At 44.1% G+C, this 25967-nt stretch overlaps 1 protein-coding gene across 2 annotated transcripts in view; it reads left to right on the top strand.

The window, feature by feature from the left end:
• LOC112220757 (A disintegrin and metalloproteinase with thrombospondin motifs 2-like) overlaps positions 1 to 24586 on the top strand; it is a 201239-nt gene extending 176653 nt beyond the window's left edge. Inside the window, exons 5-23 of one of the 2 annotated variants that reach the window (XM_042302908.1) lie at positions 338 to 421; positions 5357 to 5513; positions 6284 to 6389; positions 6985 to 7128; positions 7556 to 7688; positions 8744 to 8773; positions 10019 to 10132; positions 12164 to 12309; positions 12617 to 12792; positions 14732 to 14865; positions 15118 to 15241; positions 16004 to 16084; positions 16184 to 16350; positions 16572 to 16731; positions 16850 to 16982; positions 17184 to 17391; positions 17583 to 17712; positions 17879 to 17971; positions 23195 to 24586. In XM_042302908.1, the coding sequence (XP_042158842.1) occupies positions 338 to 421; positions 5357 to 5513; positions 6284 to 6389; positions 6985 to 7128; positions 7556 to 7688; positions 8744 to 8773; positions 10019 to 10132; positions 12164 to 12309; positions 12617 to 12792; positions 14732 to 14865; positions 15118 to 15241; positions 16004 to 16084; positions 16184 to 16350; positions 16572 to 16731; positions 16850 to 16982; positions 17184 to 17391; positions 17583 to 17712; positions 17879 to 17971; positions 23195 to 24351 (3477 nt within the window). In that variant the 3' untranslated portion in view covers positions 24352 to 24586. The remainder of the gene's footprint in view (positions 1 to 337; positions 422 to 5356; positions 5514 to 6283; positions 6390 to 6984; positions 7129 to 7555; positions 7689 to 8743; positions 8774 to 10018; positions 10133 to 12163; positions 12310 to 12616; positions 12793 to 14731; positions 14866 to 15117; positions 15242 to 16003; positions 16085 to 16183; positions 16351 to 16571; positions 16732 to 16849; positions 16983 to 17183; positions 17392 to 17582; positions 17713 to 17878; positions 17972 to 23194) is intronic. The other variant, XM_042302909.1, reaches the window with a different exon arrangement.
• Positions 24587 to 25967: the final 1381 nt, after the last annotated feature.

Below are 25967 nucleotides of genomic sequence, written 5' to 3'. Positions count from 1 at the left end.
GGGTTCTATGTCAAACCCTCTGTGGAAAGGGTTCTACCTGGAACCAAAAAGGGTTCTTCAAAGGGTTCTCCTACTGGGACAGCCGAAGAACCCTTTTAGGTTCTAGATAGCATCTAAGAGTGTACCCCTCTGTTCCCTGTCTTTCTCTACCTCCTCTCCTCCCTGTATCTACTGTTATCTTCACATCATTCATCCTGCCTTTTACCTCACCCTGAAGGTCTCTATCTTCTTAAATTTATGTTCCAAGAATATATCCTCTTTATTTTTCTCCTCAACTCTCTCTCTCTCTCTTCCTTATGTGTTGATACAGTAAATGTCTGTGTCTTTGTCTGTGCAGGTGAACGAGATTTACCATGACCACTCTCTGGGAGCCAGGATCAACGTGGTGCTAGTACGAATCATCATGCTTGGCTATGGGAAGGTAAAAGAGTGTTTTGTTCATGTTATTTAGCCTATATATCCTTTTTACAGGTTGTTTTGACTATAGAAAGAAAATCCATGTTCATAATCTACTTCAGGTTTGACTGAGCAGAGCCTCTGTTTTATGAACCTGTTCCTTGAAAAGTTGCAGCCATGTTATATTTTATGGAGCATTTTCTGCACCCCTACACACACACACACACACACACACATGCACGCACGCAATACACACACACAATACACACACAATACACACACACAATACACACACACACACAATACACACACACACACAATACACACACACACACAATACACACACACAATACACACACACACACAATACACACACACACACATACACACACACAATACACACACACACACACAATACACACACAATACACACACACACACACAACCCTCTCTGCACTCGACGAGGCCTACAGCCTGTTATTCCAGTGGACTGAGCAAAAGAGGAACTAAAAGCATGTGGATCCCAGGGGAGGGTTTTCAAAGTCGCACGCCTTCACAGTTCATCACCGAAGCACATAGAAACACTGCCGTTATGCAACCAGCTTTTTCCCTGGTGGGCTGGAGCAAGGAATCATGGGAAGTCCAGACAAAGATAAACAATCAATGATAGCCTTCCCTCATTCATAAACAACCAGACAGACTGGCGGATGCTGCTCTGTAATTCTATCATCTATCTATCTTGATTAGATTAGAAGTTTAATAGTCACGTGTACAGGGTTGCAGGTGTAATTACAGGATACAGTGAAAATCTTAAGCTCTGAGCTCCAACAATGCATCCCAAAGTGAAATAAAAACAATACATGTAATAAGAAAGAATATAAATAAATATAAATTAAATATATACAACACTGTAACAATGGTAAATGTCCATTGGGGCAGGGACAGGGTAAATGTCTGTTGGGGGGTGGCAGGAAACGGGAGAAGGTAGCAGCCTGATGGTCTGGGGGTAGAAGCTATTAGCCAGTCTTCCAGTTTTTGCCATGATGCTCCTGTACTGCCTGCTTTTTAGTGATGGAAGTGGGGAGAACAGGCCATGGCTCAGGTGGCTGGGGTCCCTAATTATCTTCTTGGCCTTCCTGCGACCCCTGGTGTTGTAAGTGTCCTAGAGGGCAGTCAGTGTGCACCCAATGGTGCGTTTGGCTGAGCGTGCTGTCCGCGACAGTGGAGTTGACGTACCAATCTTTGATGAATCCCGACAGTATGCTCTCGATGGTGCTCCTGTATAACACTATGAGGGCCCTCTGGGACAGATCGCATTTCTTCAGCATCCTGAGGTTGAAGAGTCGTTGTCGTGCCTTCTTCACCAAAGGTATCCATGTGGTTTGACCATTTCAGCTGCTTAGAGATGTGTACGCCGAGGAACTTTAAGTTTTTGACCGTCTCCACAGCATCCCCGTGGATGGGGGCTTGCCCAGCCTGGTTCTTCCTGAAGTCCACAATCAGCTCCTTTGTTTTGCTGATGTTGAGGGAGAGGTTGTGTACCAGGCACCACATCAGAGTGCCTACCTCCTCCCTGTAGGCCGTCTCGTCATTGTTGGTAATCAGGCCTAATACTGTTGTGTCGTTAGAAAACTTGATGATGGATTTGGAACTGTGTGAGGCCACGCAGTCATGGGTATACAGGGAGTACAGGAGGGGACTGAGGACGCACCCTTGTGTTGAGAATCAGTGTCGAGGAGCTAATGTTGCCTACCTTTAGCAGCTGGGGGTGACCCGTCACGAAGTCTAGGACCCAGTTGCATGGGATGAGTTCAGACCCAGGGCCGTGAGCTTTGTGGTGAGCTTAGATGGCACTATGGTATTGAAGGCAGCGCTGGGGGCTCTCGAGTGGCTCCGCGGTCTAAGGCACTGCATCTCAGTGCAAGAGGTGTCACTGCAGTCTTTGGTTCAAATCCAGGCTGCATCACATAGGGCGGCGCACAATTGGCCCAGCATCATCCGGGTTTGGCCGGGGTAGGCCGTCATTGTAAATAAGAATATGTTCTTAACTGACTTGCCTGGTTAAATAAATCAAATTTAAAAATAGTCGATGAACAAGCATCCTCATATGTGACTCACCACCTGGATTCAGTCTTATGTAGAAAAATTTGAATTTCTGTTTTTACATTGGATAAAAGTAGAGACTCAGAGCTACAAAATGGTACATCATACACTGAATTTAAGGAACAATGGAAAAGTAATTCTGCTTTGAAAGTTGATAAACTTGGAAACTCACTTCTGAGAAAATGGCATTTTAGTGTTTCGGTGAGAGAGCTCTTCTTTGTCTACACCCATTCAGCATCGTTCACACCCTCTTAAGCTTTAGCCCCACCCATCTCCTTGCGTTCAGAGCACACACTTGACGCTCTGGCCGGTGATTTGTTTACCTCTGGATAACATGAAAACAGCCTAACCAACTCTGCTGGCAACAATTTTATTATGCTTTTTTGCCCGCGCTTACTGACACCGGCCATATTCAACAGGTGTTGTACACTTTAGCTTAAGACATGTAGCTAAATACCTAGGTAAACAATTAACTTAGCTGGGTAAACAACATATAAGATCACACATAGCACACCACCTAATGTTAGCTAGGGTGCCAGCCATCCAACGCTAGCTAACCGTACACTTTAGCTTGAAAGGAAACCACTTTCTGCCAAAATTAGAAACGTGTACTGTAATATCTGAAAATGTAGCTAGCTAGACTATCTTACCCATGATGGACACATCTCCCTGTCACGGAGCCATGCCACAAATGCCCTTAGTTTGAAGACGTAATCCGGAAACAGGTGTTTTCCCATCTCATTAGCTATCATATTCTAATTCCACTGATTTCTATCTATCTATCTATCTATCTATCTATCTATCTATCTATCTATCTATCTATCTATCTATCTATCTATCTATCTATTATCTATCTATCTATCTATCTATCTATCTATCTATCTATCTATCTATCTATCTATCTATCTATCTATCTATCTATCTATCTATCTATCTATCTGTCTGTCTGTCTGTCTGTCTGTCTGTCTGTCTGTCTGTCTGTCTGTCTGTCTGTCGCACATGCATGTGTGCGTGATTGAGGAGGGACAACCCCACAGGGTGTTACTACCGATAGAGCATGGAACTGATACTAGTATTCCAAACCTCTATATTGCATCATCTACTTTATATTCCCTTCGGTTGACACTATCTGGCCAAGCTGCAAAGTGGAAGTTCTACAATTTATCTTCTTAAAATCTGATTTTTTACCTAACCCTAAGCTAAACCACACTGCTAACCTTATGCCTAACCCTAAGCTAAACCACACTGCTAACCTTATGCCTAACCCTAAGCTAAACCACACTGCTAACCTTATGCCTAACCCTAAACTTTCACTTCTCTCTACTCTCCCTCTATACCTTGTCTCAATGGAAGTTTTCAGAGTACAGGCATACACCCCAGAACACAGGCATACACCCACACACACACACACACACACACACACACACACACACACACACACACACACACACACACACACACATACACACACACACACACTCCTTGACCGGCACTCGTGGCCCCGCCTCTATCCGCATGCAGCTCAGGCCAAGACTCTGACTGTCCATCACCCCCAATTATCTTGGCAACGGTGTGTTTGAATGTTTAATGACGAGACAGAGGCATTGATGCGAGTAACCAGTCTTGTTCAGTACATGACAACCCATCCGGGTATCTCAAGCACATCGGTAAAAACACTGGAGTTGCAGTAATTAACATTTACCAACAGATGGCATCACTGTGCCATCTTACACCCATAACAAAGTGCATGGGCAGCCTGCAGATTGGTCGAGCGACCCTGAGTGTACGCACACGTACACACTCACTCACTCACACACAAACACACACACAGATGAATGTTAGTTCACCACATACATTTCTTACTCCATCATTTGACCAGAGAGGCGGTCATATGTCTTCACTGCAGGACAGAGAGGCAGAATTGAACTGTACAATGTGTATGTGTGAAAATAGAAAGTGGGGGTGGGGGGGGTGAGAGGGGGTGGAGAGAGAAGAAAAAGGAGTGGCTGATACATTGAGAAAGAACAGGAGAGGTGACGGAGAGAGAGAGAGAGAGAGAGAGAGAGACAGAGAGACAGAGAGATAATGTAGGTCTATATGTGGGAGTATATATTATTCTGGGAAAATGTAACCATTGCATAAGAAAAACTTATTTCAATAAGTATGTATGTTTGGGTTCATATGTATAAAATACATTGCTGTGAATTTCACAGAATCAGGCAATGCAGTATTGAATGTAAGAAAATGACTCTGCAGTAGGAGAATATGTGTACATCTTAAAATTCTTGTAGTTTTGTCTAAGGCAAGCATGTAAGTACCCTATAACACCAAAGGTATTTTAGCTCACCTTGGCATCTTGCGGGTCCACCCTGTGGCCAACTGCTAATGCAATACGGACACCTGCTGGACACATCAGTAATAGCGTGATACATTTAGATACGCTCTTGTCACTGACTGAGCCTGATTTTTAAAAAACAAACAAATATTTCACCTTTATTTAACCAGGTAGTCCAGTTGAGAACATGTTCTCATTTACAACTGTGACCTGGCCAAGATAAAGCATGGGATAAATGGGATAAACAAACATACAGTCAATAACACAATAGAAAAATCTGTATACAGTGTGTGCAAATGAAGTAACGAGGTAAGGCAATAAATTGGCCAATAGGGGCGAAGTAATTACAATTGAGCAATTTACACTAGAGTGATATATGTGCAGATGAGGATGTACAAGTAGAAATACTTAAAAGAGTTGATTGAAGAGTCACATGAACTTCAGACTGAACATCTGCTACAATTTTCTTCTCCTCTTTCCTTTCGTTTTCTACTCTCTCTCTCTCTATATATATATATCTAGTCTATGAGTCTGATAGAGTTGGGGAACCCGTCTCAGAGTCTGGAGAATGTGTGTCGCTGGGCCTTCCTGCAGCAGAAACAGGACACAGGAGATGCAGAGTACCACGACCACGCTATATTCCTCACACGACAGGAGTTTGGGCCTACCGGCATGCAGGGTAACACACACACACACACACACACACAAACGTACATACAGTTTTGTTCTGTTGTGTTGTTGCGTTTAGTGAAGTCAGAGTGAGAGCAGGCTAGCAGCGTGTCTCGGGGGAGTTCTGTAGCTCTGAAGCAGTGGTCTACAGCAGCCCTTCAGCTACCCTTGAGCCTTGAGCTAGAGAGGAAATCAATACACTACAGCCACAGCCACAGCCCTGCTAGGAAGAACACAACACAGAGAGACTACAGCCACAGACCTGCTAAAGATAACAGAGAGATACTATTGCCAGATATCTGCTAGGGAGAACAGAGAGACTATAACCACAGACCTGCTCGAGATAGCAGAGATAGACTATGGCCACAGACCTGCTTGAGAAAACAGAGAGACTATAGCCACAGACCTGCTAGAGAGAACAGAGAGAGACCACAGAAACGGACCTGCTAGCCGATAGAGAGAACAGAGCACTGAGAGAATGAGACAGAGACTGTGGGTACTCTGAGAAAGATACAGTCAGGTCACAGTACTGTAGCAAAGTTGAACTCATTCAAATGATGTGACCACAGTGCTTTATGCATCGTCATGCTCCCCCCTCACTCTCTCTCTCTCTCTCTCTCTCTCTCTCTCTCTCTCTCGCCCTCTCCCCCTCCCGCCCCCTCTCTCTCTCTCTCCCCCCTCTCTCTCTCTCGCTCTCTCTCTCTCTCACCCCCTCTCTCTCTCTCTCTCTCCCTCCTCTCCCTCTCCCCCCCTCTCTCTTTTTCCCCCTCCCTTCTTCAGGTTATGCTCCAGTAACAGGGATGTGTCACCCAGTAAGGAGCTGTACTCTGAACCACGAGGATGGCTTTTCTTCTGCCTTCGTGGTAGCCCACGAGACAGGACATGTGTGAGTACATGCACACTAGTGAAGCGTAGGTCAGCTGTTTGTTCAACTGCACCCTACCACAACCAAAAGTACAAAAATCTGACCCACACCCACAAATATCGAAAATGCGTTTGTACAGTTCGCTTTTTTTCTCTTGAAAATGTTTTTTAACAAGGAAGTTTTTCTTTAACACATCTTCATCGTTTTCCCCTGAATATTCCTCTGCCCATGTTCCCCAAAGCATTTGGGGATTGGCGTGTGTTTGGTGCGCATACAGTTTGATGTGTATTCGGTCCTAACACTTAGGCCAGATAAAAATAATGAAAGAAAAAACGTAATGTAGCCTATAGATAGAAATTGCTCAATAATTATAGATTTCTGAATTGTTTTAATGCATCGTTTTCTCTTTTATTCAACCCTCCCCCGCCCTTCACACACACACACACACACACACACACACACACACACACACACACACACACACACACACACACACACACTGGAAAGACTTGAATTCAAAAGCATTATATCCACAATGAAACATACAATTAGATACATATTCCTGTCCACATATTGATGAATTCCCCTCTGCCCTCCCCCTTCCTCCCTCCCCCAGGCTGGGTATGGAGCACGACGGCCAGGGGAATCGCTGTGGAGACGAGGTGCACATGGGGAGCATCATGGCCCCGTTGGTTCAAGCTGCCTTCCACCGCTTCCATTGGTCACGCTGTAGCCAGCAGGAGCTGGGACGATACCTACAGTGAGTCTATCACACACCTACTATATACATACACACACGTATGCATACACACACACACACACACACACACACACACACATAAACATAAACACACTTACACACTTGTTTACATTCCTTTTCACCAGAACTGAATGACTCCAACATCAAACAAACAACCGAACAAACAAAGGGAACTCCACTTTAATAGGGCTGTCAGTGGTCACATCATACAGAGCTTCTATTAATGACTATTACAGTCTCCCACATCAAAAAAATCATGCAGCCTGAGGAAGGGTCCTGAACTTACATTTTTCTGCAACTATTGTTCCAAACAAAGTGTTTTAAAACATTTGAATAGAATTGTGGCTACTCTGTTTTGATTCACTGAATATAAAACCTGAAATGAATGTGACAACACTGTTAGGTCACAATGTCTCTTTTGACCCAGATCCTACGAATGTCTTCGTGATGACCCCTACGAACATAACTGGCCGTCCCTGCCCAGACTTCCTGGTCTGCACTACTCCATGAACGAACAGTGTCGCTTCGACTTCGGCGTGGGCTACATGATGTGCACCGCGGTAAGAACTCCCCAAAGGAACGAGTGGTATACTAACATATGCACTAACTATTGCTTATACTAATGTATACATACTAGATTCATATATGTTACCACAATAATAAGTACCCACTGTAGTGGTGCCAGCAGTTGAAAACCCAACCACTTCACACTTCGGTCCCCAATGATACCGTGATGAGCAGGGTTACATGGATAACATCCACACCGCAATAAAATAAGTCCCCACTCCTCACTGAAGTCCCTACTGACATACACTGAGTGTACAAAACATTATGAACAACTGCTCTTTCCATGACATAGACTGAGTATACAAAACATTATGAACAACTGCTCTTTCCATGACATAGACTGAGTGTACAAAACATTATGAACACCTGCTCTTTCCACGACATAGACTGAGTGTACAAAACATTATGAACACCTGCTCTTTCCATGACATAGACAGACCAGGTGAATCCAAGGGACAGCTCTGATCCCTTATCCGTTATATCCACTTCAATCAGTGTAGATGAAGGGGAGGAGACTAAAGAAGGATTTTTATTTTCCAGCCAGAGGGTGAATAGGCAAGACTTTGAACGGGGTATGGTAGTAGCTGCCAGTCCCACCAGTTTGTGTCAAGAACTGCAACGATGCTGGGTTTTCCACTCTCAACAGTTTACCGTGTGCATCAAGAATGGTCCACCTCCCAAAGGACATCCAGCCAACTTGGCACAACTGTGGGAAGCAAAGGAGTCAAGAATCCCTGTGGAATGCTTTCAACACCTTGCAGAGTCTATGCTCAGACAAATTGAGGCTATGCTGAGGGCAAAAAGGAGGGGGGGGGTGCAACTCAATATTAGGAAGGTGGTCCTAATGTTTGTTACGCTCCATGTAAGTCCCCACTTGAATAGGTCTGTCCCTCAAGGCATCTTGACACTGACTGAAGATCTTATCTTTGTATCTCGGGAGCTGTTTTGTGATTGAGAGATGAGAGTTGAGCTGACCTACTCTTTGCAGGGCTTTGCACTCGTTGCTAGATTACCCTTTATTCTCTTGTCAAACCATTCATTCCTTTAGCTGCAAAAGGTGGGCCAGGCTGGAACACAGGTAAGGTTACCCCCCTATCCTCCCCCTCGGAGCGATGTGGCCACTTTCTTTTTCTTCTGATTATCAGTATGGTTGTCATCGTTACTTGTTTATCTTCCGTTCTTTCGTTCTGCCCATCGTCACATGATCGTGACTGGCATGTGTTCTGCAGAATTCTAAACATACACTTTTTTAGTTTTCATTTAGTGCCAAAAAGGAAAAGAGTTCTGGATTTCTCCCAGACAGCTAGCCAGAAAAAGTGAACCATAGCAAATGAGCTCAACACTGACACACACACACACACACACACGGCGCCTTTCACTGTAAATCTATGTGTCACTATTTGGCCATTCGGAAAGCGATATTGGCAAAGATATTGGAAAAGGGATGGGAAGAAAGAGAAAGAGAAGTCCTTTCCAGGCAGAAAGAAAGGTCTGGTGCGAGAGCTGCTTTCCTATGATCAGGTTTAGGATCCTGCAGTGTCGCGTGCCAGCCTACCAGGCTGATGTCATCAGTGCCAACCGCAGGCTGACCTTTGACCCTGTTGTGGGCTCAACTGTAGGGGTCACCTGAGGTCATTCTGGGTAGAGAGTCTGAGTCGGCTTTGTTACTGTGGAAAGGGGGACAGAGGGGGGAACGGAGGGAAACAGGTGAAAGACAGAAGAAGCAGAGACTCCATTTAGAAATGATTAGAACTATTAGTTAACTGTCCCCATTAGGAACGTAAAACTGAATAAGGACAACATTATCCTACTCTGTGGGGCAACAATTGAAAGTTGACCTCTTACCCATCACATTCTGCTCTCCCTGCCCTCCTCTCTGACCCCACAGACCTGCAGGTTCTCTCAGTCAGAGAGTCTCTCTCTCCTCATCCTCTTTGGTTTTGTCTGCATGCTCTTTGGCCTCCTGTACAGCCGTGTTGTTGTAACAGTGAAACAGTGAAGGACTACTACAGTACACTGTCATCTGGACCCTTATAGATGTTGAGGTTTTGTATATTTTCTTGTGTACATGTGCAGTACAGTCAATGGTCCAATTGATCTGTTCTCTCTGGTGTAGTAGGTCTGAGGTGATTTCTGGAATGTTCTGTGATGTTAGCTACTCCCAGTGTCTCGGTGTCTGTATATGAGAAAGAGTGACCTGTTGCAAGTCACCTGCCTTGTCTGGTGATACTATATGTTTTCGGTAAAGACCCAGTTACTGGCTGTGTGTGTATAATGTGAGAGGATGTGTGTGTGAGGATTCTTCTCTGTCTGTCCATTGCAGTACCGGACGTTTGACCCCTGCAAACAGCTGTGGTGCAGCCACCCTGACAACCCCTTCTTTTGCAAGACCAAGAAAGGACCACCCATCGATGGCACCATGTGTGGGGATGGGAAGGTACACACACAGTACCAGTCAAACGTTTGGACACAGCTACTCATTCAAGGGTTTTTCTTTATTTTTAACATTTTCTACACACTCTTGGCATTCTCTCAAGCAGCTGCAGGAGGTAGTCACCTGGAATGCATTTCAATTGACAGGTTTGCCTTGTTAAAAGTTAATTTGTGAAATTTCTTTCCTTCTTAATGCATTTGAGCCAATCTGTTGTGCTGTGACAAGGTAGAGGTGGTATACAGAAGATAGCCCTATTTGGTAAAAGACCAAGTTCATATTATGACAAGAACAGATCAAATAAGCAAAGAGAAACAACAGTCCATCATTACTTTAAGACATGAAGGTCAGTCAATACGGAACATTTCAAGAACATTCTTTAAGTGCAGTCACAAAAACCATGAAGCACTTTGATGAAACTGGCTCTCATGAGGACCGCCATAGGAAAGGAATACCCAGAGAAACCTCTGCTGCAGAGGATAAGTTCATTAGAGTTAACTGCACCTCAGATTGCAGCCCACATTGTCACGGCCATCGTTCAAGGAAGATCAAGGTGCAGTGTGGTGAGCGTACATTTTCTTTTATTTAGTCAAATGTCACCAACAAAAGAAGAAATCAAGGAAACGACCTTGACGCTTACAAGGGCTATAGTGCCCCTAACAAAGACAACTTCCCACAATGACAAAAGGGAAAAGGCTGTCTAAGTATGATTCCCAATCAGAGACAACGATAGACATCTGTCCCTGATTGAGAACCATACCTGGCCAAAACATAGAAATACAAAAACATAGAAAACAGATCATAGAATTCCCACCCAAATCACACCTTGACCAAACCAAATAGAGATATAAAAAGGCTATCTAAGGTCAGGGCGTGACACACATAAATGCTTCACAGAGTTCAAGTAACATACACTTCTCAACATCAACTGTTCAGAGGAGACTGAGTGAATCAGGCCTTCATGGTCGATTTTGCTGCCAAGAAACTACTACTAAAGGACACCAATAAGAAGATGAGAGTTGCTTGGGCCAAGAACATTAGACCGGTAGAAATCTGTCCTTTGGTCTGATGAGTCATAATTTAAGATTTTTGGTTCTTTGGGAGATGCAGAGTAGGTGAATGGATGATCTCCGTAGATGTGGTTCCCAGCATGAAGCATGGAAGAGGTGTAATGGTGAATTCAAGCATGGTTACCACAGTATTCTGCAGCAATACACCACACCATCTGGTTTGTACTTTTATTCATTTTTATTTAACTAGGGAAGACAGTTAATAACAAATTCTTATTTACAATGATAGCCTAAGAACAGTGGGTTAACTGCCTTGTTCAGGGGCAGAATGACAGGTTTTTAATCTGTCAGCTCATGGATTCGATCTAGCAACCTTTCAGTTATCGGCCCAACACGCTAACCACTAGGCTACCTGCCACTTAGTGGGACTACCATTTGTTTTTCAACAGGACAATGACCCAACACACCTCCAGGCTGTGTAAGGGCAATTTTACCAAGAAGGAGAGTGACAGAGTGCTGCATCAGATGACCTGCCCCCACAGTCACCCAATCACAAACCAATTGAGATGGTTTGAGATGAGTAGGACCGCAGAGTGAAGGAAAAGCAGCAAATAAGTCTTCAGCATGTGGGAACTCCTTCAAGACTGTTGGAAAAGCTTTCCAGGTGAAGCTAATTGAGGGAATGCCAAGACTGTGCAAAGCTGTCATCAAGGCAAAAGGTGGCTACATTGAAGAATCTAAAATATAAATTCATTTAGATTTGTTTAACACTTTTTTGGTTACTATATGATTCCACATGTGTTAGTTCATAGATTTGATGTCTTCACTATTATTCTACAATGTAGAAAATAGTACAAAATAAATAAACACCCTTGAAAGAGTAGGTGTGTCCAAACCTTTGACTGGTACTGTACACACACACACACACACACACACACACACACACACACACACACACACACACACCACCCTAATGGTAAAAATAATACCATCCTACAGTTTCTTCCCCTCTCTCATCCTATCACAGCACTGCTTCAAAGGTCACTGTATCTGGCTGACCATTGACATGATAAAGCAGGATGGTGGGTGGGACATGTGGAGCCAGTTTGGGTCCTGTACTCGTACCTGTGGAGGAGGGGTGCAGTTTAGAACCCGTGAATGCAACAACCCCAGGTACGGTATTTTTTTACCCTAAATACTGACAAATCTACCTAGCAATGCTTGCATAGTATCATGGTTCAAGAGCGTTAGAGCTTGTCCTAACAGAACAGAACATATTCACTGTTCACATTTACCAAGTGAATGGGCTTCTGAGTGGCGCAGTGGTCTAAGGCACTGCATCTCAGTGCTGGAGGTGTAACTACAGATCCTGGTTTGATGATCCTGGTCCAGGTTTGGCCGGGGTAGGCCGTCATTGTAAATAAGAATTTGTTCTTACTGACATGCCTGGTTAAATAAAACATTTCACTATTGTCTCCAGGCCTGCTAATGGAGGTCGTACCTGTCTGGGGACTAACCACCAGTTCCAGTTGTGTAACAACCAGGAGTGTCAGGAGCTGTACAGTGACTTCAGGGAGGAGCAGTGCCGTAGCTTGGACCCTGAGTTTGAGTTCCACAACAACAAGCACCACTGGCTGCCTTATGAACACACGGAACGTAAGTAGCCTACACACAGACTTCCTGAAATGGTGGGTTGTGGGACATAAGTCAGCTCCTCTTGTGTGGAGGCAGATTGGGAAGAAGATGTTCTGTGTGTGTTTTTTTGTGTGTTTTTTTTTGGGGGGGGGGGGGCTGTTATGGTCACTGACAGCTGGGTGCTTTCACACTAGTCAGCAGCAAACCATCTTAAAAAACAGAACCCTTGCCTTTGAACCTTTTTAAAACGACAACCCCTTTCTTGAACCCCTTTTAAAAAACCACTCTCTTCTATCTCTAACCTATCTCACTCCACTTAATCATCTGAGCTCTTTTTTAGCCTGTCTGTCTGTGTGTCGGTCGGTCGGTAGGTGTGTTAGTCTGTGTGTTGTTCGGTGCGTCGGTCAGTCTTAGTCGGTGTGTTGGTCGCTCTCTCTCTCTCTCTCTCTCTCTCTCTCTCCCTCCCATCCCCCCTCCCTCCCATCCCCCCTCCCTCCCTCTTTTCTCAGCTCGTCAGCTGTTGTGACTCACAGAACATAGTCATACTGTATGTGTTTAAACCATCAGAACCCAGAATGGGATCCCCATAACATCCCTTTTTTCTCGCCATCTCCAAACAAAACGCCCTTACCTCATCTATAAGTGTGAGTATGAGTTTAAAGAGTTTGTGAGGCTTGCAGATCCAGTCCCCATGCTAAATACTTTTCTCCACATTGTCTCAAGTACGTTCGGGAGAGGGGAGAGAGAGAGAGGGGAAGATAGAGAAGGGGGGAAAGGAGAGGTAAGGAGAGAAGTTAGAATGAATTCCATTAGTCTGTTTTCATCTCCAGGGTTTAGAGATAGTGTGAGAGAACTAGAGTGAGTCTGTATGAAAATCTAGACTTTGCTCGAAATCTAATAATTAATTACACCTGTTGTAAAATACTGTCAATGTTGTGTTTTTAGCCATAAACATCCTCGTAACATTGCTCTACACTTAAAAAAAACACACTTTCTACAAGCATTGATTGTTCTAGCTGCTTTGGTCATCCAGGGTCCAGCTGGTAAGGGAAATCTCACCCAGAGAACTCTCTCTCCCTCTGGGATGATCTGTGGCATCGGCCCCCTCTCTGGGCACTCTGGCTGGAGGAGTGAGGGAGTGAGGGACTGTGTATCGGCATGAGTCAATGAGTACTCACATCCCAATCTGAGCGTTTCTAATACTTTGTAATATCAGTAAGGTCATCACAGTGCATTTGGAACATTGCATACCGAAGACATAGTTCGAGTCATCTCAGATCAGTTCTCGTGTGGCTCAGTTGGTAGACCATGGTGCTTGCAATGCCAGGGTTCCGTTCCCATGGGGGACCAGTACAAAAATGTATGTAGTCACTCTGGATAAGAGCGTCTGTAAAATGTAAATCATATAGGGATTCTGTGGTTTACATAGTTGAGTCAATCCTTGGGCAATTTGTTGTGCAGCAAGTTTACATACACAATGAACATTCAAATCCACTTAAATACCAATCTTGCATGCCAGACTTTATAGCTATTGCATAGTCGGTGTATACACACGTCTGGCTCGGGAGATTACATAAACACATACAGGCTAGACAGAGATCCTCCATTGCCCACACAAAGGGTAAATAACTCTGAGCTGTGTCCTTATTGTAGGGGATATATGCTGGGCTTGGCTAGTACTTCTTTTAACCTCCCCCTCCACTTTCATGTTTTCTCTGCGGACTGACTCTGGGATTCACCTATATAGTATAAATCCAGATCCCCATCACAGCCTGTTCTGTAATACTGTCAGATAGAGTCACATTGCATACACACTCAAACCTCAGGAGAACATGGAAAATAGAGGTGAAGCTTGGCACAATTAGGGCTCTGTGTCTTAAGACAATGTTTCTGTGTGGTTCTGTTCTACTAGCGATGGATGTAAATCAAGTGTTGTAACGTGTGTGTATGGGTTGTGCAGCTAAGCAGCGCTGCCACCTGCATTGCCAGTCCACGGAGACCCGAGACAAGATCAACATGAAGAGGCTGGTCCAAGACGGCACGCGCTGCTCATACAAAGACCCCTACAGTGTGTGTGTGAGCGGGAACTGTGAGGTCAGTGTGTGTGTCCATAAATATAGCAGTGTGTTTGTTGTCAAATATATGTAGGTTTGCAAAAAATATTGCAACCCTAATTATGTGTGTGCGTGACTGTCTGCAACTGTGTGAGGTGTGTGTCAGTGTTCATAACTTTGTGAAGTTTATGTGTGTGTCCATAATACTCTAGTTGTGTGTGTGTGTGTGTGTGTGTTGTGTGTGTGTGTGTGTGTGTGTGTGTGTGTGTGTGTGTGTGTGTGTGTGTTGCAGAAAGTAGGCTGTGACAGCGTGGTAGGGTCCTCCCAACAGGAGGATAAATGTGGCGTCTGTGGAGGAGACAACTCCAGCTGCAAGATCATCAAGGGCAACTTCACTCGCAGTGCCAAGAAACAAGGTACACACACACACACACACACACACACACACACACACACACACACACACACACACACACACACACACACACACACACACACACCACTGTGGCAGACTGAGACCAATAAGGTAATATGTAACTGAGTTGTCAGACCTTGGAACATGAAAGAGCATGAAAACAGTGCAGGAAGTGAGATAGATGAGGTTGTTTTCCTGGCCTGAGTCCTATTCTGATGAAGTGGTCACAACTTCACTGGATAGCTATCTAAAGAGCCCCCTCTATTGGTCACATGGAGATAATGAGCTTGGCCCTTATCAACAAATCCTCAGTGTAGGAGTGCTGATCTAGGATCAGTTTCGCTATTTTAGATCATAATGAATGATATTGTATGGACAGATCAGCACTCCTAATCAGACGCTTTGTGGACATTGGCCCTGGCTAGAATCATGTCCTGTTCAAAGCATTACCATATGAGCAGGATCACCGCCCAACGATGATGTGAATCACTATACCATGACCTCATATTAAATAAATATCATCCAGCTGAAATAAGGAAAAAACAAATGTTGATACATTTCCTGGATTTGACTGTTTATGACCCTGGCTGGCAAAACTAAGAGCAGCTAAAATTGTATTTGAAATGCACCCCGTGTACACAGAAATTAGCCCTGAACAATAAAGTTGAATGAAAGTTGAATGAAAATGTATCCTGACAAAGTTGAAAAGATGTCTTCTCTGTGGGTGTCTGGACCTCAGGGTAATGTGGTGTTTTCATTTCAGGTTTCCTCAAAGTACTTGAAATCCCTCGAGGGGCGAGACACCTACTAATCCAAGAGATCAAGCCAACCGCACACATCCTAGGTATAAAATGTGTGTGTGTGTGTGTGTGTGCGTGTGTGTGTGCCTGCGTGTGTGTGTAAGTGTGAGTATTCAAGTTTATAACTCCACCTCCCTCCCCAGCGGTGAAGAACCAGGCATCAGGACAGTTCTTCCTGAATGCAGAGGGAGACCTCCCAGAATCCCGTGCGGTCATAGAGAAGGGTGTGGAGTGGGAATACATGAATAATGACCATGACAAGGAGACACTACAGACCAACGGACCACTCAGACACGGAGTCCTCATCATGGTACACACACACGCAGGCACACACACACACACACACAAACACTCATACAAGTCACAAAATACACACTTAATCCTTACCATATATGATTGTTATAGCTTGATTTTGATGGTTCAGAATTACGTCACTGCTAGCATTGAGTTTATGACATTTCCAGTCCTGACATTTGCTTTATATATATGACCTATACTAATATGATTGTGATGTTGTCTCCCCGTGTCCAGGTGCAGTCCCATGGAGATGCCAAGGTGACCCTTTCCTATAAGTACATCATCCACATGGACCTGCTGTCTGCAATAGAGAACAACATGCTGCTGGATGACACCTCCTTCTACGAGTGGGCCCTGAAGAAATGGTCCTTCTGCTCCAAGCCCTGTGGGGGAGGTATTTTACAGTGACACCACTAGCACAGGAAGACACCGGGAGACTGGGGAACATGATAGGAGATTTGGATGTGGAGCTCCTTGCCTAACAGATGTTTGTGTGTGCCCGGCCTTAAAAGGTAAGCAGTATACCCGGTTCGGCTGTAGAAGGAGAGCGGACAGTAAGATGGTCCACCGACGCTACTGTGAGAACATCAAGAAGCCTCGCGCCATCAGCAGAGACTGCAACCAGAAGGAGTGCTCACAGCCTATGTACGTATGGATATGTTTGTGTGGTTCATTTTCAGGTTTACGTAGAAGTAGGCCGCTGTTCAATGTCACTCCTTGGTCCCTACACTAAACCTGTGAACACCAAAGAGGTTGGAGAGTAAAGGGCTAGTGACCGAAATGGAACAAGGCCTTGAGGTATGTTTTTGTCTGTGCCTCTCTCTAACTCTCTCTTGTTCCTTGTAGCTGGGAGGATGGTCCGTGGGAGCCATGCAGTAAGACGTGCGGTAAAACAGGGTACCAGGTGAGGTCCGTTCGCTGTGTTCAGCCCTTAGACAACGGCAACAAGCGCTCCATTCACAGCAAGTACTGCAATGACGACCGGCCTGAGGCACGCAGGCCCTGCAACAGAGAGCTCTGCCCTGCACAGTGGAGAGTAGGGCCCTGGTCACAGGTAAGGATGGGAGGCTGGGGGTAGAGGGGGGTTCTGGTGGATGAATACATAGGGGCTTATTATTTAGTTTGTTATGCATGTAGATGTGTGGTATGGAGTCTGTGTGTGTGTAGGTGTGTGTGTTTATGATGTTAGAGGTTGTTGTGTATAGCCTATTCTCACACTCTCTTTCTATGCTCGTGTGACCACAGTGCTCGGTGACGTGTGCAAATGGGACACAGCAGAGGCAGGCATTGTGTCACACGCGTGACAACACCATCGGTCTCTGCCTGGACAGCAAGCCAGACACCATCCGCATCTGTCGCTTGGCGCCATGTCCAAGTAAGTATTATGGCCTGGCCCCATTACGCTATACACAACAATTTATTTTTAAAGAAATCGGTGGCTTAAAGTAATTTAGTATAGGTAGTGGGGAGTATAAATCTCTCCTGATGAACTCATACTCATTTTCCTCTCTGATATTATTCCCTCCTTTCTCAATCTCCAGGAGGCTCGTCGGACCTGAATAAGAACGGCAACATCCTGATCCAGTGGCTGTCCCGCCCTGACCCAGACTTGCCCTACCAGAGGAACAGCTCACGTAAAAAACCATCCCTTTATAGCTCTGGGCCCAACCTCCGGTGCATGGCGGTCCTGACCTGGACCTTGCCCTCTCTCTCTGTCCTCTTCACCCTGCAACAGGCCTGGGCTAGGGGTCCCGGGGGCAGGCTTACCCCCTGACCACCCCCCACCCCTCCCCCGTGTCCGTGCCTGTGGCCGCGCCCGCGAGCGAGCGCCAGCTTTTCGCTTCTCTTTTGGGGCGTGTGTGTCTCTCTCTCTCTCTGTGTCTGAGACAGCTCTGATTGGGGGAGGTCTCTGGCTCCTGTGTGCTGATTGGTTGGTTGGTTCTCTCTTGCTCTGTCTCTCTCTTCCCTTATCTCTCTCTCTCCTTTGTGGAGCATTGTGTTGTAACCGCTGGCCAGTGGAAACTAAAAAAGAAAAACATTTAAACATTGAAGAGAAGGTGGAAATGGAAAAAGACAAGCAGGTTTGATTGGCGGCTCTTAGTGGTATGGTTGAGCCAGTGAGTCATGAGAGGCCCCTCTGTTTGGCGGCCATGTTTTGCGCGAGCTAGTTGCGAGTCGTCATGGTTCACACTCCTGAGATGCGGGTGCAATTTTTTTTGTCACCGTGCCGTCATCGTTTGAGGGCGACAGGTGTGAAAATAATGAAAAGAAAAAGAAAAAAAAAAGTTTAAAAAAAGCTTTATTGTGAATGTGATCTTGTCACAATGAGGACATCTTTGCTAAAGTGCTCATCTCACATCCTGGTTCCATTCTAGAATGAGAACAAAGGTTTATCTCGTTCTAGGTCCCATTCTCAGACTGACAGAAATTCAGCACAGGGACAGGAGTTGACACAAACAAACACTTTTTAGGATTATTGTACACAGAGCTGTTGGGTGAAGAGGCCGAGAGTGAAGAAGAGTAAAATGCTAATAAAAACAGGGTAGTTTTACCATGTGAGGTTGCTTCCCATTTCACCACCTCATCAACCATCCTCTTTGACTGTTATATTAAAGTTCAATAAATGCAGCTTATTTGTGCTTGCAAACTTTAAAACAAATACATCTATAAATATATTTGTATTTATATATATATATATATATACACATCTAAAATCTATATGAGTAACAATAATATAAATAATAATAATGTTTTACCATGAATAAGCTGTAGCTTATTTGCCTAATCCTACGGACTGCTATTGATCACTTCGATCCTTGACTGTTATGTGTATTTTATTTATTGATTTTACATTAACACAGAAGTTGATATTTAAAAAGAGGAAAGTTTTAGGGAGGAAAGGGGGTATAGACCGATATTATGCAGGACTTGGTCAGTTAGTTGCCTCTCCATTTTCTCAGATGGATAAGTGGTTTACTGTTGCTTGTTATTTTCTTTCGGGAAAGGATCACGTTCTTGTCATGCATGCATTTGCATCCCTTAGCCGTTAGAGCTCATAGTGTGTGTGTGTGTGTGTGTGTGTGTGTGTGTGTGTGTGTGTGTGTGTGTGTGTGTGTGTGTGTGTGTGTGTGTGTGTGTGTGTGTGTGTGTTTGTGTGAGACTGTGTGTGTGTGTGTGTGTGTGTGTGTGTGTGTGTGTGTGTGTGTGTGTGTGTGTGTGTGTGTGTGTGTGTGTGTGTGTGTGTGTGTGTGTGTGTTTGTGTGAGACTGTGTGTGTGTGTGTATGAGTGACTGTGTGCGTACGTTGATACGTGTCTGTGCATGTTTGTGTGTGCGTGTGCGTATGTGAGTGTGTGTGTTCATGCAGGCTTCTCATAGACATACAACTCTGATACAGAAATACCTCATAGACCTTCATTTGAAAATCATCCAATTTTGTTTTTTCCTTTTGTGATGAACAATAAACACATGAACAATGCCTTATCTTGGATTGAATGTAATGGCATTTATCTGTGAAAGAGATGGCTTTACTCATCAAAACATGTATTATTCACTTAGAGGCAGCTTCAAACCAACAAGCAAACTCACACGAAAACCATCAGAACCTACAACAAAACATAGGGTTTGGAACACGGTCTGACCACCGGCGTACGGTTTACAAAGGGCCACGGGTATCGATCGACACACTGATGACGGCATCTACAAAAACACTTCAGGCTTGTCATTGTATTGTGATCACATGTTTCTGTTGTGAATATGTAGCGAGCTATCTGAGGTTTCGTGCTGGAGTCGGACGGTAGGAGGCCAATGATGCCAGACCTTGCAGTGCGATACTGTATATAACATTGGTGTTGACTGTGTTTAATAATGTTCATGACTGTTATCTTCTTACTTATGGAAAAAATATATATATAATATTCTATACTATGGGTAACTGTTTCGTGGCTTCACTAGCCTGATGGGTGGGGCTGGCTGACGTTGGGCTGACGTTGGATTGACGTCGGGGAAACATTCAGAAGAACTATGTGCACTGCGTCTATATGCACTTTGATTTATCAGGGAAAAATGTGTTCATGTTTTGTAAATGTTTCATATGACACTTAAACGTGCCATTCCAGTTTTTACATCATTCATCATGGAGAATTCTGTATTTTATTTATTCAACATCCAAATCTATGTATTAATTTATGTAATTTATTAATTTGACTTACTATCAATTGATTAACTAAACTGATTGATTGGTTGATTTCAAAGTAATGAAGTGTTTTACCAAAGTGACTGTGAACTTGTACCTTTCGATACAGTTTATTTATTTTTCTTAAGAAAATAATATATCTATATATTGAGGAGGGAGTACATCTCATTGTTTCAGTTCCTGTCATTATCAACTGCAAAGTTGTATAAATAAAAAAATATTTTAAAAAGCGCTCTCACTCTCTCCTCCTGAGTTTGTGATGGTATGGCTTTGTGTGAGGAGGAGCGCAGAACAAGCTTCCAGTGGAATTCAACTCACAGATTGATCCAAATTTACAAAGGCTTAAACATTGTCCTATAACGTGATATTGCCATGAAAGTAATAAAGAAAGACTAAATTAAATAAGATCCACCCTCTTATCCTGCATTAGAAACATTTATAGAGTGATATTGATGTAATAAATTGATGGTTCTAATCTGAAACTAATAAAGAAGACAGATGAGATGTCAGAAAATGTCAGTTTGGTCTGAAAGAGTCAGGCTGCTGTTTCAACACCACAACACAAGAGAGTCAGGTTACTGTTTCAGCATCACAACACAACACAACAGAGCCAGGTTAATGTTCCAGCATCACAACACAACACAAGAGAGCCAGGTTACTGTTCCAGCACCACAACACAAGAGAGTCAGGTTACTGTTCCAGCATCACAACACAACACAACAGAGCCAGGTTACTGTTCCAGCATCACAACACAACACAAGAGAGCCAGGTTACTGTTCCAGCATCACAACACAACACAACAGAGCCAGGTTACAGTCCCAGCATCACAACACAACACAAGAGAGCCAGGTTACTGTTCCAGCACCACAAAAGAGAGCCCACACCACTCTTCTTCAGTTGCTATAGACTAATCTATCGACTCTGTCGATAGCTGCTTGGGTTTCCTTTTACTTCTTCTTCCTTCCTGCACTACCTGCTAATGGTTTGGCTTTACTACCTCTACTACTTTTCTCTGCACCGTGTGTAAACGTACAGTACCAGTCAAAGTTTTAGACGCGCATTCAAGGGTTTTTCTTTATGTTTGCTATTTTTTTTAACATTGTAGAATAATAGTGAAGACATCAAAACTATGAAATAACACATATGGAATCATGTAGTAACCAAACAAGTGTTGCAAAAAATCTAAATATATTTTAGATGATAGATTCTTCAAAGTAGTCTCCCTTTGTCTTGATGACAGCTTTGCACACTCTTGGCATTCTCTCAATCAGCTTCATGAGGAATTATTTTCCAACAGTATTGAAGGAAATCCCACATATGCTGAGCACTTGTTGGCTGCTTTTTCTTCACTCTACGGTCCAACTCATCCCAAACCATCTCAATTGGGTTGAGGTCGGGTGATTGTGGAGGCCAGGTCATCTGATGCAGCACTCCATCAATCCCCTTGATCTAATTACCCTTACACAGCCTGGAGGTGTGTTTTGTCCTGTTGAAAAAACAGTTACAGTCCCACTAAGTGCAAACCAGATGGGATGGCGTATCGCAGACAGTGTCACCAGCAAAGCACCCCCAAACCATCACACCTCCTCCTCCATGCTTCACGGTGGGATAAACACATGCAGAGATCATTCCTTAACCTTCTCTATGTCTCACAAAGACGGTTGGAACTAAAAAATCTCAAATTTGGACTCATCAGACCTAAGGATAGATTTCCACCGTCCATTGCTCGTGTTTCTTGACCCAAGCAAATCTCTTCTTCTTGTTGATGTCCTTTTGTGGTGGTTTCTTTGCAGAAATTCGACCATGAAGGCCTGATTCATGCAGTCTCCTCTGAACAGTTGATGTTGAGATGTATCTGTTACTTGAACTCTGTGAAGCATTTATTTGGGCTACAATCTGAGGTGCAGTTAACTCGAATGAACTTATCCTCTACAGTAGAGGTAACTCTGGGTCTTCCTTTGTTGTAGCAGTCCTCATGAGAGCCAGTTTCATCATAGTGCTTGATGGTTTTTGCGGCCACACTTAAAAAAAACGTGTCTTAAAGTAATGATGGACTGTTGTTTCTCTTTGCTTATTTGAGCTGTTCTTGCCATAATATGGACTTGGTCTTTTTTACCAAATAGGGCTATCTTCTGTATACCACCCCTACATTGTCACAACACAACTGATTGGCTCAAGCGCATTAAGAAGGAAATAAATTCCCCAAATTAACTTTTAACAAGGCACACCAGTTAATTGAAATGCATTCCAGGTGATTACCTCATGAAGCTGCTTGAGAGAATGCCAAGAGTGTGCAAATCTGTAATCAAGGCAAAGGGTGGCTATTTTGAAGAATCTCAAATATAAAATATATTTGGATTTGTTTAACACTTTTTTGGTTACTGCATGATTCCAGATGTTATTTCATAGTTTTGATGTCTTCACTTTTATTCTACAATGTAGAAAATAGCAAAAAATAAAGAAAAACCCTTGAATGAGTAGATGTGTCCAAACTTTTGACTGGTACTGTCTGTACACACACACACACACACACACACACACACACACACACACACACACACACACACACACACACACACACACACACACACACACACACACACACACACACAGCTCCATTCCCAGTCTGGCCCAGTCTCAACTCTTTGTTCTCTCGCCCACAGGCAAGCAGCGTTGTCATGGAGACAGGTCAATGATCTGTCGCATGGAGGTGCTGATCCACTACTGTGCTCTACCAGGCTACAGGCGCATGTGCTGCAAGTCCTGCAGCAACGTGACCAACAGCAGCCTGACCACCAGTCTCCCTCCCCGGGTCACAGCTTGCCCGCTGCCTCGCCCCCTGCCTCGACCTCTGCCTTGGCCCAAGGATAACAACACCCCCCTTCAGCCCACGGTTCATCCAAGAAGTACAATGCATATACTTTATACCACGCCGCGCCCGACAACACACACCTATACACCCCACCCATACTTCACCACATACCCGATCCCCATACACACGACCCCAGAGCACAATGTGACCCCCAGAGACACAACCAGAAGTTACCCCTTCTTCACCCTCTCCACCAGCACCAGCATATACCCTACAACTCCCAGCAGCCTGTTTACTGACTCAAACATTAACTTCACCTTTATCAGCAATGACACCACAGTGACCCCCATTCACAGCTATGACATAACAGGGGCAGAAACCTCAACTCCCAGCAGCCCATACTACATGGATGATGTCCTAAAGCCAACTGAAACGAACTACTTTGAGGATGTGACATCGCCCAGTGGAACCATCCCATACACTGATGTCACAATGTCCAGCGGTGGTGATGTCATAATACCTAGTGGAACCGTGCCCTATGGCACTGATGTCACAATACCCATTGGAACCATGCCTTATGATGATGACATCACAGTGATGATTCCTACAGTCCCTAGGGATGATATCATAGATATGACCACCCTTGATTGGCCGGAAATCACGGAGTACATATCTGTGAGCTCCATTGTTCCCACAACAAACACGGTAGGGCCAACAACAGAGTTAATGACAGAGCAAATTACAGCCAAGCCTCCCATAACAACAACAACGAAAAAGCACATGTGGCCGCTAAGCCACCAGGAGGAGACCAGCGAAAATAACTCCATTGACGTTCTCTACAACCAGATCATCGGAGTAGACAATGTCATCTCCCAAAACAACCTGATCCCCAGACGGAGCCGGGTGTTCCTCCGGGAGAGAACACGGAACAAACGCATCCAGGAACTCCTGGAGGAGAAGAGGAACTTTCTGTTGAGGATGAAGCGGGCTCAGAGTGGTGCTGCTTGATGATGATAGACCTTCCTTCCTCCCTAACACTCCCTTGATTTCTCTTATAGAGATTTACCTACGTCTGCTAACAGACTGGAGTTATTATTTAACCTTTAACCTGCCTTGGTGCTCTCTATCAGGTACTGACCCATCACACCTCCAGAGTCATGGAACAGACATACAGTACCAGTCAAAACTTTGGACACACCTACTCATTCAAGGGTTTTTCTTAAGTTTTTACATTTTTCTACATTGTAGAACAATAGTGAAGACATCAAAACTATGAAATAACGCATGTGGAATCATGTAGTAACCAAAAAAAGTGTTAAAACAAATGAAAATATATTTTAGATGATAGATTCCTCAAATTAGCCACCCTTTGCCTTGATGACAGCTTTGCACACTCTTGGCATCCTCTCAACCAACTTCATGAGGAATGATTTTCCAACAGTCTTGAAGGAGTTCCCACATATGCTGAGTACTTGATGGCTGCTTTTCCTTCACTCTGCTGTCCAACTCATCCCAAACCATCTCAATTGGGTTGAGGTCAGGTGATTGTGGAGGCCAGGTCATCTGATGCAGCACTCCTTCACTCTCTTTCTTGGTCAAATAGCCATTACACAGCCTGGAGGTGTGTTGGGTCACTGTCCTGTTGAAAAACAAATGATAGTCCCACTAAGCGCAAACCAGATGGGATGGCGTATACCTGCAGAATACTGTGGTAGCCATGCTGGTTAAGTGTGCCTTGAATTCTAAATAAATCACAGACAGTGTCACCAGCAAAGCACCCCTACACCTCCTCCTCCATGTTTCACGATGGGAACCACACATGCCGTTCACCTAATCTGCGTCTCACAAAGACATGGCGGTTGGAACCAAAAAACTCAGATTTGGACTCATCAGACCAAAGGACAGATTTTCACCGGTTGAATGTCCATTGCTCATGTTTCATGGCCCAAGCAAGTTTATTCTTCTTATTGGTGTCCTTTAGTAGTGGTTTCATTGCAGCAATTTGACTATGAAGGCCTGATTCACGCAGTCTCCTCTGAACAGTTCATGTTGAGATGTGTCTGTTACTTGAACTCTGAGGTGCAGTTAATAGCTGATTTCTGAGGCTGGTAACTAACAAACTTATCCTCTGCAGCAGAGGTAACTCTGGGTCTTCCAAGTCTGTGGTGGTCCTCATGGGAGCCAGTTTCATCATAGCGCTTGATGGTTTTGCGACTGTACTTCAAAGTTCTTGACATTTTCTGGATTGACTGACCTTCATGTCTTAAAGTAATGATGGACTGTAATTTCTCTTTGCTTATTTGATCTGTTCTTGCCATAATATGGACTTGGTCTTTTACCAAATAAGCTATCTTCTGTATACCACCCCCACTTTGTCACAACACAACTGATTGGCTCAAATGCATTAAGGAAAGATATTCCACAAATTAAGAAGCACACATGTTAATTCAAATCAAATCAAATTGTTTTTGTCACATGCGTTGAATACAACAGGTTTAGACCTTACAGTGAAGTGCTTACTTACAAGCCCTTAACCAACAATGAAAGTTTTAAGAAAAAACGTTTTTTTTTAAAGAAATAAAAGTAACAAATAATTATTAAAGAGCAGCAGTAAAATAACAATA

The sequence above is a fragment of the Oncorhynchus tshawytscha genome, linkage group LG21 (genome assembly GCF_018296145.1).
Source record: "Oncorhynchus tshawytscha isolate Ot180627B linkage group LG21, Otsh_v2.0, whole genome shotgun sequence".
Classification (NCBI taxonomy): Eukaryota; Metazoa; Chordata; class Actinopteri; order Salmoniformes; family Salmonidae; genus Oncorhynchus; species Oncorhynchus tshawytscha.
The sequence above is the reverse complement of the archived record's forward strand: the minus strand, read 5'-3'. Positions and strand labels throughout refer to the sequence as shown.